Below are 15,278 nucleotides of genomic sequence, written 5' to 3' on the forward strand. Positions count from 1 at the left end.
TGTGATTGAAGCCTTTAATTTAACCCCTTACCAGCAGTTTTGCTGATTAGTATTGGAGCTGTCAGGTGTCACTGTCACACCGTTACCCTTCAAAGCAGAACTTGCTGCGGCAGTAATCCCGGCTTCCATTGGCTGCACTATTACTGTTAACTACTCCATCTATGGCATAAGAGTTTCTAGTCCAGTCTTGTCTTACATGCAAATAGAAAATGAAGAATACTTCTACAAATAGTTGTGTAGATACAGGTTTCTATCATAAATGTGTAGAAGGCAGTAATTACATCTTAATATTATCAAACAAAGATGCTGTGTATCTTCTTTGTATATACACAGAATTGTGCCAAATGGTATAATGGCCTTCAATAATAATTTTTCCCTCTGATGGGAACAATCTTGCATGTCATCTTTGGGCCTAAAAAATACAGTACAATGCATCAAAGTTGATTTGAAATTCAATTTGATAATGATCATCATGTGATGGCCGGTGATGAAGATTTAAATAAGTAAGGATCTGGCCCAAAGCATCCATCAAATATAGGCTTCAATTTCAAAGGTAAAGAGAAAACGTTTAATTTAAATGTCTCTTTATTAAAGGCAGGTTTTATAGCAGAGAGGATGTATAAATACAGACTAGCAATTTGTGGGCTATGGTTAATTTGTTTTCAGTTCTCTTGTTCAAGAAATTAATTTCTCCCTCACTTTCTAGGAGACTTTGAAGTTATCATCCAACTATCCACCTTTGGTCTCTCTTCCCTCACCCCCTCACATTCCTGGACTGCATTTATGCAGGTTGAGAGCGAGCAGTTCAGTGCCTAGCTCTAGGGAATGAATTCATATTATCCATCTTAATTTTCAGTTCAGTTTCAGATACCTACATAGCAAACAAAACCAGTCTGATTTCAAGTTAAACATTGATTCTGATTTTTTAAATGGTTATAAAAGTCAGATTTAAAAAAAAAAAAACCACAAAAAACTTTTCCCAGTATGACCACTTTCTTTCCTGCTTCAAGTGTGTTTTCTTAAAAAGGATCCTGAAAGAAACTGCTTCTTCAAAATGAGTTTATTGTAATCAAAAATGTTAGCAAAGAGTCAGTTCCCCACATGCTGACACAAGTTCATCTGTAAAGTTTTTTTCAAAACCTTTTCTCATCTGTATTCCTGCTGTTTCCAGTGTCAGAGCGGCTGAAATGGGGGTTAAACCCTACCAGCCCTTCATGTTTGTAAGTGATGAAATACACAGTGTATCTCATGTCGTTACAGCTTTCCAACTGGGGTCTTCTCATGAAATAATGAACATAGGAGTCACTAAGAGGGGACTAAACTGGATTAAAACCATTAAACTGGAAGTGCAAATTGGCAGAAAAGGCTTACTGAGTGTAAAACACTCCAAATGGATGGATTGAAAACTAGGGCTGCAAGGCTTTCTGTCAATGGAGACCTGAGTTCAGGATGTCTGCATTTTTGAGCTTGCAGCAGTTGAGCTTGCAGAGTTTTACCTCTGAAAGAGGAAAAAAAAGGTACAGTTTTCCTGTGAGTTGGAAAGCACAAATCCATTTTGCCGTTTAAAGTTTTGACATCATTCTTTTTGCACAAAAGGACATAACAGGAGGCTGTTTGAATTTCTTCATGGGAAGATGAGAAAACCAGTAAATGCGCATGTAGGCATAGCCTCATGATAAGACTACTTGTTGAGGATGTGGGATAATATGGCTCAGGTCCTGGCTCAGCTTAAATCTCTGTTACATGGTTCTGTTGCCTCTTTTTCCTGTTTTCTACTGGATTCTTTCCCTTCTCTAAACATTGAAAAGAAAAATCCATTTCCTGAGCAGCAGCACTAAAACTTTCAGAAATTCTGTGCTGGGTGTGAGAAAGCCTTAAATCTAGTAGATTTTCTTTAACTAAATAAAGGTTTTAGTCCTGTTCTGAAAGGTTTGATTTCACGTTTAAAAGAAAACACAGAGAAGGTTTATGCGCCTCTATACATACAGACTTTTTAAAATTGGAAACTTGGATAAAGGTGCAGATTTTTCTGGAGGCTTATGAACCCAAGAGGAGGTCATGAGCTCTGAAGACCATGGCCTGATAGCCCCAACAGGCAGCCCAAAGGGTAGCAGTTGTAGAAACAAGGTTGGTGCCAGGTTTCTCATTAATTGGTGCTTTTCTTCCACTGCCCACGATGCTGTCGAGTTCTGAATTTTGGTTTTGCCCACCACAGCTAAAGAATCCAACAGGAGACAGATCTCTTTTATATGTATTTGTTTTTTGTTTTGAGTCTTTGTAATGTGAGGTGTCTCAGGTAAATGAGATTGGGAGAATGGTTTAATTTTGCTGCCATAGCCAATCTGTGCATTACATTGACTGTAATGGTGGAAGTTTCTGATGCGAAATGCATTGCAGGTTATCAGCTTGACATAAATCAGAAAAAAAAAATTAAAAAGGGGGGGAAGTTTTAAGCTAAAATGTCCTTTGTTTTCTGTGAGATAACTTTTGTAACTTTTTTTATCTGTCTCCTTTTTAACAAACTAAAACAAATCACTGTTTTCCTAGAATGAAATCAATGCAAAATATATATTTTTTTTCGTGCCCTGAAATGAGGGGCTTCATTGCTGGTACCCCATGCATCTGTGGTAATACAAAAACACCCTTCTTTGTGGGTTTCTTAATGAGTAGTGCTTTCCTCTGATTTACCTACTCCTGAATTTCACCAGGGTTTTTAAGGCCTTAGTAACTCAAAGTCAACTGTAGTTTGTCTTTTCTGCTATAGATCTTCTGAATAATTCATTGGTAGCTTATTGCTTGTCACAACATAAAGTGAAAACAATGTAGAGTTTTTAAATGTTAGCTAGCACGATAAATGATGATGTGAAAGAGAGTGTACTTGTAAAAATTCATCAGTATTACAGTAACAACCCATTTCACAAGAATCCCTGGCTCTTGAGTATATTGAATAGAAGCTTTCGTGGTGAATCAATAATTTGCAGCATAGATCATCTGAAATTGCATGTGTTGGAGGCATGATATTGGCCTGTAGGTGCACAAATACAGTATCAGTACAAATCAACATACCATGAACCTGTGTTGTTAGTCTGTGTTTTCATGGTATGTCTGTTTGAAAGGATTTATAGCATGACTGTAGAAGTTTCCTGGAGACATTGGTCTTAACCTGGGCTTCCCCTTTGCTTTCCTTGCCAGTTTTCAAAAAGAAAGCATATCCTTTGTTGATCTTGAGAGTATTGAAGAGAAATTGAGAAAATGGGAAATGAGCTTAATGTAAATGTAGTACAGCTTTGTGTACATGAAAATTGGTAAGATCTGAAAAGTGTTTCACAGAGAGGAATGGAGAACATCACTGACCCCGAGGAATGGGTATCCTGAATTTAAAGAGCACATAAAAACTGATCAGGACCGTCAATATTCAGAAAGAAGTTTGGCTTATTCTGCCATGGCTTTCAAGGCGAGGAGCTCCTTGTGATTATTTTTGTCTTATCATTGATGCTGTGAGTGCTTCACTTCAAAACCACTCTAAATTTGTGGCCCTGGAGTTACAGGAAAGCAGAGTGTAGGGCAGGGGGATATGTTGTTCACAAAGATGCTGACTTCCTAATTGTTTAGGGGTATTGGTTCAGGTGGTGACTACTGAGGCAGAGGTACCCGCTCGCTGCCATAGCTGTCCTGGCTGGAGGGCCAGCAGCCGGGCAAGGAGAGTCTGTACTTGGCTGACCAGACTGTTCCTACCCTGAAGTACACTGTAACAAACTGTTGTTTGTTTGTTTGTTTATTAATTTATTTTCTCACTTCCTTGTGTCATTTTCCCACATGCCTAAACCCTCTCCCTGGGGGAAGTGGCAACTCTTCCCCAGGCCCCTTGTCAGCTCCTGCACAAGAAGGGCCCCTTGCTTTCGGCAGTGTCCAGTTGGGCTTTGCTTCATGCCTCCCTCACCTGCATCACATCTTGATCCCCGTCTGTTTTCACATTTAACCATTCTTCATGTCGTTTGGGGTTTTTTTTTCATCCCTCTGAAACTTTACAGCTCTTCCCAATGCCACGAACACCCTTGCTATCTTAAAGTCCCCCCTGGAAACCCACATCTTTCACTGTGTTTTCCATCATTATTTCTCCTCACAAAAGTTCTTTTTGTCCTTACCTGTATAATAAAAGGCGATGCTGACAGACCTGAGGAGTTTTACGCAAAGATGGCAGGTCTTACTCATCCTGTTTATACCAGCAAGAGCTCTAGTATAGATGCAGTTGTGCCAGCACAAGAGCCCTTTACTATTTTACCATTTGGGTAACAAGTGTAAAATACATCAAAGACCTGCTGTGTCCCAATTGTGTATATAAACCTTTATATTAATATGTTTTTAGTACAGAGACAGCTACCATAGTTCTGGGCTTGCTTCATCTTGTTTGGAAAATTGATCAGAAGGAATTTGATTTCCCTGCTGCAGAATGCTGTGGTCTTCTATCGACTTTCCTTTCTCTGGAGCCCGTTGGTAGTGGTTTTTTGTCTTTGTGCCGTAATTTCGCTGGATTCAGCCCCCATTTGTTCCAATTGGATTTATGAGATAGCACTGCCTCGCTTTTCATTGTTACAGAGCTTTACAAAAGCTGCAGTTTCTTTGTAGTTGCTAATGAATTATGTTTTTCAAAATCATCGTGGAATGTTTTTCAGCCCCTGTGGGTTCCAGCCTTAGTGTTGAATGCAATGTATTTGAGATGGACAAAAAAAACCTTCTGTTTTTATTGTTGGCAGAGGGGAGAGTGTCAAACGCTTCCCCCCCGTGACGTGTTATGTTCGATAGATTCCAGCGTTTGCAGCAAGCTGAGAGGCGTGATTTTTCTTCTCTAACTAATACTAAAAGCAGGCACGTGAGTGCTGTAGCAGCATGTTCTCTCTGAAGCTGCATTTCAGCAGCTAAGTGTTTACCTATGTCTGAGCTGCTGTACGAGTCACTGAGACGTTTGGACTGTTATTTCATGTATAGAAGCATTTATTGTTTGAAATCCCAGGTTTTTTTAACCATTCCTCCCACGTAGCTCATTTCCTTGATCCAGAGTTTTGCTGCTGCTGCAGGATGTTATCATTTAGCATTTGTCAGCTCTGGCTCTAATGTGCAAGAGCAATGGAGCAGTAAGCCTTCACTCTTCACTGAAACAGCTAAGGGGATGGTCCAGAGGTTGCAGTTTGAGACTCAAAATGGGGCTTTTACTAATCTGTACCACTGGAAACTCACTGAGCTGGTTAATTCCCTCAAACACTTGCTGAGGTGGTTGCCACAGGGATAGGTCTTTCTTATTTCTTTATTCTGACATGTGACCGATAGCTAGTGACTTGTAGGCAATTTCCATTGCACACCTGCGTACCTGCACAGTCTCTGCAACTGGGCTTCCCTTCACCTTCTCCAGAACCTCTGCAGAGGCTGAAATATGGTGTGTGGTGGAGGAGTCCTGCCAGAGCGATTGCTTTCAAAGTAAAACAAACTCTTAGAGACCTTCATTGCTCTGGCTATCTTTCAGCTGTAGCTTTGTTTAATCATTTCAGAAGCTAGACTAGAATATGCAGTGCATGTTCAGAGCAAAAAAGGGAAAATGTTTGGGGGAAGAGACTGGCAGAATTTTCTCACAGAAGTTTTCTGCTGTAGGTGCCTTATTTACACCTGCTGAAATGGTTTCATAAAATTATTTCTAAATTTATGAGCATTTTAGCCATCTCCTTTTCCACTGGTTATGTCACTGAATTTTCCCACCACTCACCTGGCTCTCACTTTGCACAGTTGCTGTCTGCACAGTGAGATTAATCCTGTCTTGGGATCTGCAGGGGAGTGTTTAAATTTATAATTCAAATGGATACAGCTCCTCTGGCAGAAACTGTGAAGAGGTTCATTAATTTCTAATTAGAAGGGATTCATTCACTGAATAGCATTTCCTAAACTAAGTTGTGGTGTGGAGCATAGATGAAGCTTAATGTTTAGGTAATTAAAATACGCGCATTCCCCCTAGAATGTGTGAGCCCTGCCCTGGGTGCCCAGGTTTCCTTTTGGATGCTTTCCTCTACCATGCTTGTATATTTCAGGAGCAGAACAGCAATGCCTTCAGATAGGTGATGTCCCTTATCTGTTATGATACATACAGAACAACTGAACTGAAGTTGTCACAGGAGGAAAAGCCCCTCGTGAATTTAAAACCTGCCATTCTAGTCAGGAAGTGGGTTTCCAGCTTCTTCACCATGTATTTTGTGCTTTGTACTTTCTTCCCATATGCATTTTTCAGGCTTAGCTCATAAAGGATCGTAAAACTGTTTTCAAGATTTTTATGAGCAAGGTAGTATATAAAAACCAAAATCCCAATATTTAAAGCCTGCAATAATTTGAAAAGAAAATGTATCCAAATGATCACTCAAATCACACAGTGTACAAAGTGAGCAGAAAAGCTACCTGTGAAGGAAGCTTCTTTCTTGAGCCCTGAGGCGAACAACTTAAGGCTTGAAGCATAAGCCACAAATCCTGCTTGTTAGGCTTACAGCTCGCGTTTTCTTTCAAAATGAGAGATTTGTAAAAGGCACTTCAGCGATTCGCACTTCTGCACCAGAGCTCCCAAGCCTTATCAGTTTGGCTCCGCAGTCGCTTTCTGCAGCGCCCGCAGTGCAGAAGGGTTGGTGATACCAGGCAGTACCTGGGCAGCGCGATGCCTGCGGGCCTTCCCTTCCTCTAGCTGCTGGATCACAGCTTCAGCCAGGACCTCAGGGCCTTGTCCTGCAGCCATCTGCTTGATGGCATCGGCATGGGTGAAGGAGGAGACAGGAAGGAAATAGGACTGCTGAGAATATGGCTTTAAAGCTGGGAGAACAAAATGTTTCTCCAAGTTGAAATTGTTTTAAATCGGCTGTAGGTGACTTGATGGAGGAATCCCTAGTTTAGATTCAGTGGGCGTCACTCTACAGGATATTAGCATTACTAATTTTTAACAGCTCCCTCTGGCTTTATTATCAGTGTTTGAGATTCTGTGCTGCACTAACCTTGGACCTCAAGGGGAGCTGGACGAGCTGGTGCTAAGCCACTGTTTGCACTCACTCTTATGTGTTCCCTGGGGGTTGGATACAATTTATTAATATCTCCATTTCTCTGGAATCTTCAGATCTTAGTTGCTGTGATTTAACAGCGTATTGGATGTGTGCAGTATGCACCGACAGTGTCTGGGTACAGGACGGGTGACTCAGGCAGGGCTCCTTAAATCTGGAAACCATGCAAGTAAATCAGACACTTCTGGGAAATGCTGGATTTAATCACGTTTGCACTTGATTGGGTACTTCCTCAGATCATTGGGTTTCTTGCACCAACACTGCATAGTGTGTAGGTGGCATGAATGTCTGGTACACCTCAGACAAGCTTTATGGGCACCCGTGGAGGGCAGTTATCTGTGGCAGCAGACTGCTAGGACAGAAAGTGCCTATTGCTCTGATGCCTACTTTGTCTAGACCAGAGTCCTGGAAATGCAGGCTAGGGCTGTCTGTTACTGCAGTGGCTGTTTCTATAAACCGAAGCTCTCCTCTGTTTAATTTTTAAGATTTGGTTCAGAAGGGTGAAAGATGTACTTTCATGAAACTAATCTTTGAAAATATTTTTTGAAAAGATGTTATAGCATGCTTGAGAGCAAGCCAATGGTACAACATTTGCTCAACCTTCTAGAATTAGCCCTTGGTATAAAAAAGGCCCTGATCCTGCTGGATTAAAGTCAAAACAACCTGTGGATTTTAGTGTGAGGATTAATGTGAGGTTTAATGGGTTTTAACCTAAATAAATAGAATTGTTCGAGGCTGATAAAAGTTCTGTGATCTGTGTTATAGATCTATGCCAGAAGTTCAGTCAAGAGTAGTATTTTCCTAAGTATTTTCCTTTGGTTTCTTGTCTAATAGCAATAGGAAAAATATCATTCTGCTGGAAAGGCAGGTAGGTATATTAATCACAACAGTACTGGACTATCTGGTGTTTTGCATTCCAGCATTGCAAAGTAGAGATTTAGAGGAGGGAGAGGAGAGTTGCCCTTGCTCCTGTCTTCCACAGTCATCTTGATCCTATAAAACTGCTCCTGTTCTAACAGGGTGGGCTTGATAGTAAATGGGTAAAAAGAAAGCAAATACAGTCAGCTTTTTTAAGATTTTGTTACACAGGATTCAGCTGAGTAGTTATAGGCTGAAAGTAGTAACTTTCCATCTAACTGTGATCTCAGGCTACAACTTCACAAGCAACTGCTCAAGCAAAAGACTTCTATAAAGCCTTGGGAACTCAGTTAGCATCTTGTAATTGATAGTTTACAAAAACTAGCATTTAAAAAAAAAAAAAACAACACTTGCAGCAAGCAGCTTTTTAAGGCAACATATAAAGCATCAGAAAGTTGGGATATAAAGGCATGTTGGAGACACAGTGGATTCTCCTGACTGGCTATACGAAACTTTAAGGTGGAATAGCTGATAAAATGCTCCTTTTTTCATCTGTGCAGCAGTGTGTGGACAAATGAGGCGCTTATGAATGGGAAGCATTTGGAGCATGGGGCTTGTCTTTCCCTCCCTCCTTGCAGACTGCTAGGCGGGGGTGGGAGAGTGCCCGAGGAGGATTCGCAGCGATGTGCCTCCTGACTTTTCCAAATGCAAAACTTTCTCGGATTCCATTTTGACAGAGCTAATGGAGAAAGAGAGGGATGCCTGGTGCCAAATAGCTAATTTCACTTTCCTGATCTGTGAACATCTGTGGAATTTCCCTGGGCTTGGTCCAGCTTCTGCTTGACTAGAGTCCTGTTGGATCTGTCAGTAAGTGAACATAGTCGCCTTTTCATACTGCCATCCACTTAAGGACTTCACTTCCCTTTTCATGCTATAAAATCAGCAAAAGCAGATACGCAGGCCATGCATGGTCAGGCAAAATCCCCCAGTTGGGCAAAATGACCCTGTGTCAGCCCTGTTTCCTAGCAAGCAAATGGCTGTGAGCCATCTTGGGCCCTCCTGGCTGCCATGGCTAGCAGTGCAAGCAGACTCAGTTGTGTGACAGCAGAGTAGGCTACTCTCTACTCTAGATATTGCAGACTTTCTGGACGGACTAATCCAACACTGCTTCATGGCAGTCAGTGGTAATTTCCTGTTTAGTATTAAAAGGCTGCGTTTCCAGAAGATTGTGTCTGGTTTTCTTTTTTTGTATTACATCTTAAGAATGTTTTGTCACCCTTTCTGTAAATAAAAGGCACAGGAAGTACAATTTCAAAGAGATAAGAGATTTACATGTAGGCTGAGGAATGCGTGAACAAAAAGACCTCCAGTATTGCGAAATAAATCCATGTCCTTTTTAAAATTTTTTTTGAGCATGTACGTTACCGTGGTTGCTTACTCAGCTATAATAGCCTTTCAGTTACAGTACTCACTTTGCAATAACTTCACTAGGGGTAGGACTGGCTGAGAATAAAATAGCCATAAGGGGGTTCCCCCATGGTTTCGCACGCAGATCAACCAGCAAAGTACTAGTTCTCAGTACTGACAGCTATAATTTCTTCCTCCATTCTAATTGGAGTTTTCCCACTGACTTCAGCTAGACTCGTTGTTAATAGTATGTGCCTTTTAGTAGCTGGCTTGCAATCTTAAACTAGATACCACCAGTGGAACTTGCCTCATCTAACGAGGCAGCTGAAACCCGTTGGGCTAGTTGTTCTGTAAGAGTTCCTGTCTCTCTCAATCGACAGCAAATGGAGCCTGGATGACTGGGTCCTGGAGTAGATGGTTATTGCTCTTTTAATGCCAGATTTTCCCTGTGTATTCTTCCTGAAGGTAAATTTTGGGAAATTGCACTTGAACTTATCTAACAAATTGTGTGATGATCTAGTGAAAATAACACACTCCTCTTTCTGTTTTGTTTTGAATCACTTCTGTCTGGCAATTTCACCTTCCTCTATATTTGCCGGTGATAAGGATGGGATTAGTTGTTTTACTGGAGTATTTCAGAATTTATCCTGAAGCGGTTCCTTCGGGAGAGGTTAATGTTTCCCATTTGAGTGGTTTTGAGGTAGTCCTAGGTTCTGTTACCCTGTTTCTTCTTCCCTTTTTCTCCCCTTCAGATTTCTTCTTTCTAGTGTTTGGATATTTCATTAACCTGACATCTGTTCCGTTTTAGGAGAAACCTGATGCCAGCCCCACATCTCTACAGCTGCGATCCCAGATTGAGGTTAGTACTTTCATTTTGATCATCCATTTTTGTTTGTTTGTTCTTTAATTTGAAGTTCTGTATAAATTGAGCAAAGGCTGCTCTCATGTCTGCTCTCACTGCTATATGTCTTCTCTTGCAGGAGTCACTTGGTCTCAGCAGCACCGCGTCAACACCCGACACTGAAAGAAAGTAAGTGAAGGTATAGGACATGAGAAAGGAGGGAGAGGGAATTTGGTGTGTTTTCTTTTTCCTTGGAGTACATTCATCTTGGATTGTATTGGTGTTTCAAGATTTCACATCCAGCCGCTATTAATGAAACCCGTTTTGGAACCTGCTCCTTCTCTTGTTCTCTTTTGGCCTTTTATTATTTTGTTTTTTAGATCGAGGGGTGTTTATCTTTGCTTGGCTCTGTGAGCACTTGGGGTGTGCATACACCAACACCACAGGTAGTTATTTTTGAGGAACATCAGTGATTTCACATTCTCTGCAAATTAAACTTGCTTAAAAAATAACTTTCTGTGACTAGACCTAAATGCAGCCAAAAAGAGATAGGCAAGGGGAAGGGAGAGTTACAAACTTAAATCGCTTTAATTTTCCTGTGCACTCCTGGGTTTGTAGCTGTGCTTTTTGAAGAAGGTGCCAAGGGAATGAAGTATTTAAAACCAAGTTAAAAGGAGCTTTAATTTTAGCAGTCCTTAATAAAAACCTCTCTGTGAGCACTGAGAGGGTTTCTGTTTACTGTCACCTCCTGCTGCAATGTGCATGCTTGTTTTTTGAGCCTCCTTCCTTTGATTTCAAGATCTTGGATCCTTACTGCTAAGGGTAACGTGCAGCACTGCATGAAGACAACTGACACTGTATTTCCAACTGCCTGCACTTTGTGGGGTAGTGCCAGCTGGACTGGTTCTGAGGGAGTACGGGAATGCAGTTGTGATGTGACATGCTTTCGTAAGGTTTTACAGTCCCACATTTAAGTATCTTCTGTGGATTCAACACTGGATAGTAGTAGGAGGGTTGTAAGAAATTGCTGCCCTTGCTTTTGCTAGTTCAGTAGAAGGAGTGTCAGTCCCCAAGGGAGCTGTGGTTGATGCATGGTATGGGACTCAGCTGAGCACCGGCCACGTAGAAGTCAGTTGTACGGTAGGGAACAGCTGCTTAGGGCCTTCCTGTGGGATCATCTGAAAGCTGGTTCATGCTAAAGATCTTGGAAAGCTATAAATTACCTTTTAGAGGTGCCTTGTCTCTCTTCATCACTCAGAGAGAAATCAATAATGGTTTGCTTGAGGTAGATGCTCATTTTCACAACAGCTTAAGACAGATACGGTGAGTTTTACCTTGGGTACCGTCACTGCCCCCACATTACACGCTGTTAACAGAGAAAGCCTAGAAGGCTTAGAGTTTAAAAGTGGTGCTTCAGATACTGAAACATGGAAAAGTTTTTTTCAAGGATATCTCCCTGTCTAACATTATAATGAAGAAGTGCCAAGTGGATGGGAGTATTACGAGAACTGTAATCTGGGAAGTAAGCCTCCAAGATTATCCTGTAATCATAATACTTTTCTCTCAGTCTCAAAGCACTTTCCCCATGGGTAAATATAATCATCCCACTTCAGGTAATAATGAGATAAAGATCTCGCAGGAGGGCAGCACGCAACTGGGAATAAAGTCCTCTTACAAGTTCTAGCCAGGTTTCTAAAGTGTGTCTCTGTGTAGGTGTTGTACCACAAATAACTGAGTGAGAAGACAGTATCTACAAAAACATCTTCTGAGTGACTCTATTCCGAGAGAGCCCATTTACCTCACTGAAGGGGAATTAACCTAGTTATCTTAGTTCGGATGGAAGGGACCTGTGATTTTTGTGGAACTTTCAAGAATGGAAGTGTCCTGTTTGAGGATGTATGTCAGTTGAAGGGCATATGTGATTAATCTGATCAGATATATGAAACTGGCGCGGAGCAGGTTGTGTCAAATATTTGTGCAATAAGAAACAAGGCAACATGATGCATACTAATTGGGCAAAGTGTTGAAAATAATAAATGGTATCTACTCAATACCATACAAATTATTCAAAACCAGAATTATACAGGCCCATTAGTGACAGCCTGCCACATCAATGCTGGTTTCATTCCTCTAGCTTGGAGGGCTGAATTGTCATGGGAATGCCTCTTCCAAGGAAGCAGAGAAAATTGATCTGCAGGAAAATGACCACTTCAAGACCATCCAATATGTCTGTACTTGCTACTAGCTTGTTGAATTTGATATTTTTCTGGGGAGGATGACATGTTGCCCCTGGAGGGTTTTTTAGGGTTCAGTGTTTAGTTTATGGCTTTCATCAGAATTTGCTGCGTGGGCATGCGAAGAGACAGGAAAGCTTGTCCCTTTGGGGGCACTGCTTTTGTGGCCCCCTCATGCTGTGTGCAAGATCTGGGGTAAACCTTTTACAAGACTTCTTTTGTTGTGAGAAGACTCCAGTCTGCCAAACCTGAAACTCAATGCAGATGTGCATTGGTTTCTCATATTCACAAAGAGATCTGGGGGGCAAAAGGAAAGATTTGTCCCAAAATAGCCATCCAGATTTTCAGGAGATTAAAAATCTGTTGTTGTGAGTACTCTTTCAAAGCCCAAGTAAAAGCTTGCCCAGGAAAAAGTTATATTTCTACGTATTGAAAATACAAACATTTTCCCAGGATGAGGTGGGGCGAGTTGTTTCTGGTCTGGTGTTCTGAGCGGGTTGCTTCAGAAAATAAAAGCAGCCCCAAGGAAAAAACCGTGCTGGGATGGGGAGGAGAGAGCAAGCAGCTGGCTTGAACATAGTCGCTCTCGGTAGCTCAGCCCAGTGCTGCTGCCTGCACACCCCGCAGCTTAACGCTACCAAAGTCTAAAGTTTTAAAATAACACACCTGGATGGTTGTTTAATTTGCCAGAGTTGAGAGATTCCAGACAGAAAGAGTCTTTGAGGGAGTCTGGAAGAAGCTATGTTTGTTTTAACCTGGTTTGGTTTTCTTTTTCTCTGGTGCCCAACTGAAGAGAGAGCCTGACAGGCTCCACTGTACACCACACTGAAAACAGATTAGCCTTGGTGCTCCGTGGTAGGAAAAAGCCCGTCCATGTGGACAAGCAGTGTATGTTCGGTCCTGCCTTGAGTCTTACTAACCCTGCTGCCCAGGTCATTATTATTACTGTCTGTTCAAAGCCAGCGTGAAATTAGTCAGTGCCCTCAGTCCAGCAAGTTGCGCAACAAGTATCTGTCTAGTGGGTGATACACTGTAATGCAGGAGGGCAGCCGTAGTGCCTAGAGGGAGGCAAAAGGGGTTAAACAAGGCAGGAGGCAGATTTGCTTGTCACTTCAAGTCATTGTGCCTTCAAAAGGCGTTTGGGGCAATACTACCGTCCTCTGTTGCTGGTAACACAGTTCCTGTTAATTAAATGAAGCTACAAAAAAGACTGCACATATGAACCTGCTCTGTGCATTATAAATGCCCTACCAAAGATGGTTTTCATTTGGTTGATTCTGACAGAGAGAAGAATTTTCGCTGTAGCAAAGGCCTCTGAGATTTATGTGAATAACAGCAAGGGCACTGATGTGGTCTGAAAAGCTATCCGTAAACAACAGAAAACAAAGTCATGTTTGTTCAAGCTTTGCCTCACAATTGCTCTGATTTTTTGGCCATACTGGAGTTCCTTCTGTAAATTGAAACAGTTGGGCAGGCTTCCGAGTCATTTAATAGTCAGCAAGTAACACAAAGCATGGAATTAAATGTTTGTAGCTTTCTTCTCTTAATAATAAATTTAATTTCCCTCTGCCCTTTCCAAGATTCCTGTCTTCTAAACTGCAGTCTTGCTGTCAGTTGTGGTGCTAGTGTAACTTTGCAAGTTCTCAGTGTGCCTTCAGCAAAGTGGCAACAGCATCTTTAACAGTGATATTACTCATTTTAAACAAAAATCTCCCCAGAACTGCAGGTGCTCCTATATAGACACACCGACTTCTGCTTTTGCCAGAAGAATCATCAGTGTAACAAATATGCAGTAAACCTGTTCTTAGCAGTTACTATTGCTGCTTTGTCCCTGTACCATGTTCATCTGGGGATGTATTGTATATACAATGCCTATTATTTCCAAGTGATAGCAACACCCCAAGGATGTTTACTCGGGCAGGGGACTGAGCAAGGTTTTCTCGTAATTGTAAACAGAGCATTTAAAACAATGTAATCCAACTTTTAGCCTGTTCCCGTTTTTGAGCATTTAAGTCTACATGACAGATGGATGAGCTCTACACGTTTGCCAGGAAATCCAGGTTAAACCCAGTCCCCTGAACTCAGGCTTCTGCATCCTGACTCTCATCCTGTTTTTAGAAGAACTGGGGATGTTGCAGAGGGGAAGTTGTGTGTTTTCCCTCTTGGGAAATACATCTGTTTGCTGTCACTGTTCGCTCTAGCAGCCTCTGGGTGAGTTTCAAATGTGGTGTATCAGAGAGCTGACGGGAAGGAGAAGGAAGTGGGTGAGAGACCCAAGAGTACTGCACACAGATCGGATGAGGTACTGTCACTCCTATGTACGCATTTTTTTTCTTTGCAGCTGCTAGAGAAAGGAAGGACGAAAAACAACGCATGGGATAGCAGTTGTGGCTGTATCTGGCGTTTTGCAGGCATTCCCACCGCCTTGCCGTGGCAGTGGGTGTTATGAATTGTCACCTCTTACGTGAATCACCTGCTGTTTCTTGAACTGTACCACTCAAGCACACTCCTGACCAAATAAATGGTCATACTTCATATTAAGCGCCACAGTTCATCCTGCTGTAATCCTCAGCCTGTGGCACAGTACAGTTTACGCTTTCTCAACCCCATGATCCTCAGGACCTAAATTCCAGACTCTGCCAAAGCAGGAAGCCAAGCAAAAACAGACTTGTCAAGCAGAAGATGCTGGAGAAAAGCACACATGTGTGGGGTGCCGATGGCACAGGGCAGCATTGCTCAGGGGCTTTGCATTCCCCCGGCATGGGGGAGCTGCAGTGTCTCCAGCAGCTGTGTTCTCAACTCCCTGCTTCAGCTGCTCCCAAGAGTGAATGTCTTTGTCATCCTTTCTGCGTGTGCAGG

At 42.0% G+C, this 15,278-nt stretch overlaps 1 protein-coding gene across 1 annotated transcript in view; it reads left to right on the forward strand.

Moving 5' to 3' along the window:
* The window catches only part of SASH1 (SAM and SH3 domain containing 1), a 575,518-nt gene that overhangs the window by 501,121 nt on the left and 59,119 nt on the right, over positions 1 to 15,278 (forward strand). The window contains exons 5-6 of the mRNA XM_059828717.1: positions 10,153 to 10,203; positions 10,325 to 10,374. Coding sequence (XP_059684700.1) covers positions 10,153 to 10,203; positions 10,325 to 10,374 — 101 coding nt within the window. The remainder of the gene's footprint in view (positions 1 to 10,152; positions 10,204 to 10,324; positions 10,375 to 15,278) is intronic.

This window comes from Gavia stellata, chromosome 2 (genome assembly GCF_030936135.1).
Source record: "Gavia stellata isolate bGavSte3 chromosome 2, bGavSte3.hap2, whole genome shotgun sequence".
Lineage (NCBI taxonomy): Eukaryota > Metazoa > Chordata > Aves > Gaviiformes > Gaviidae > Gavia > Gavia stellata.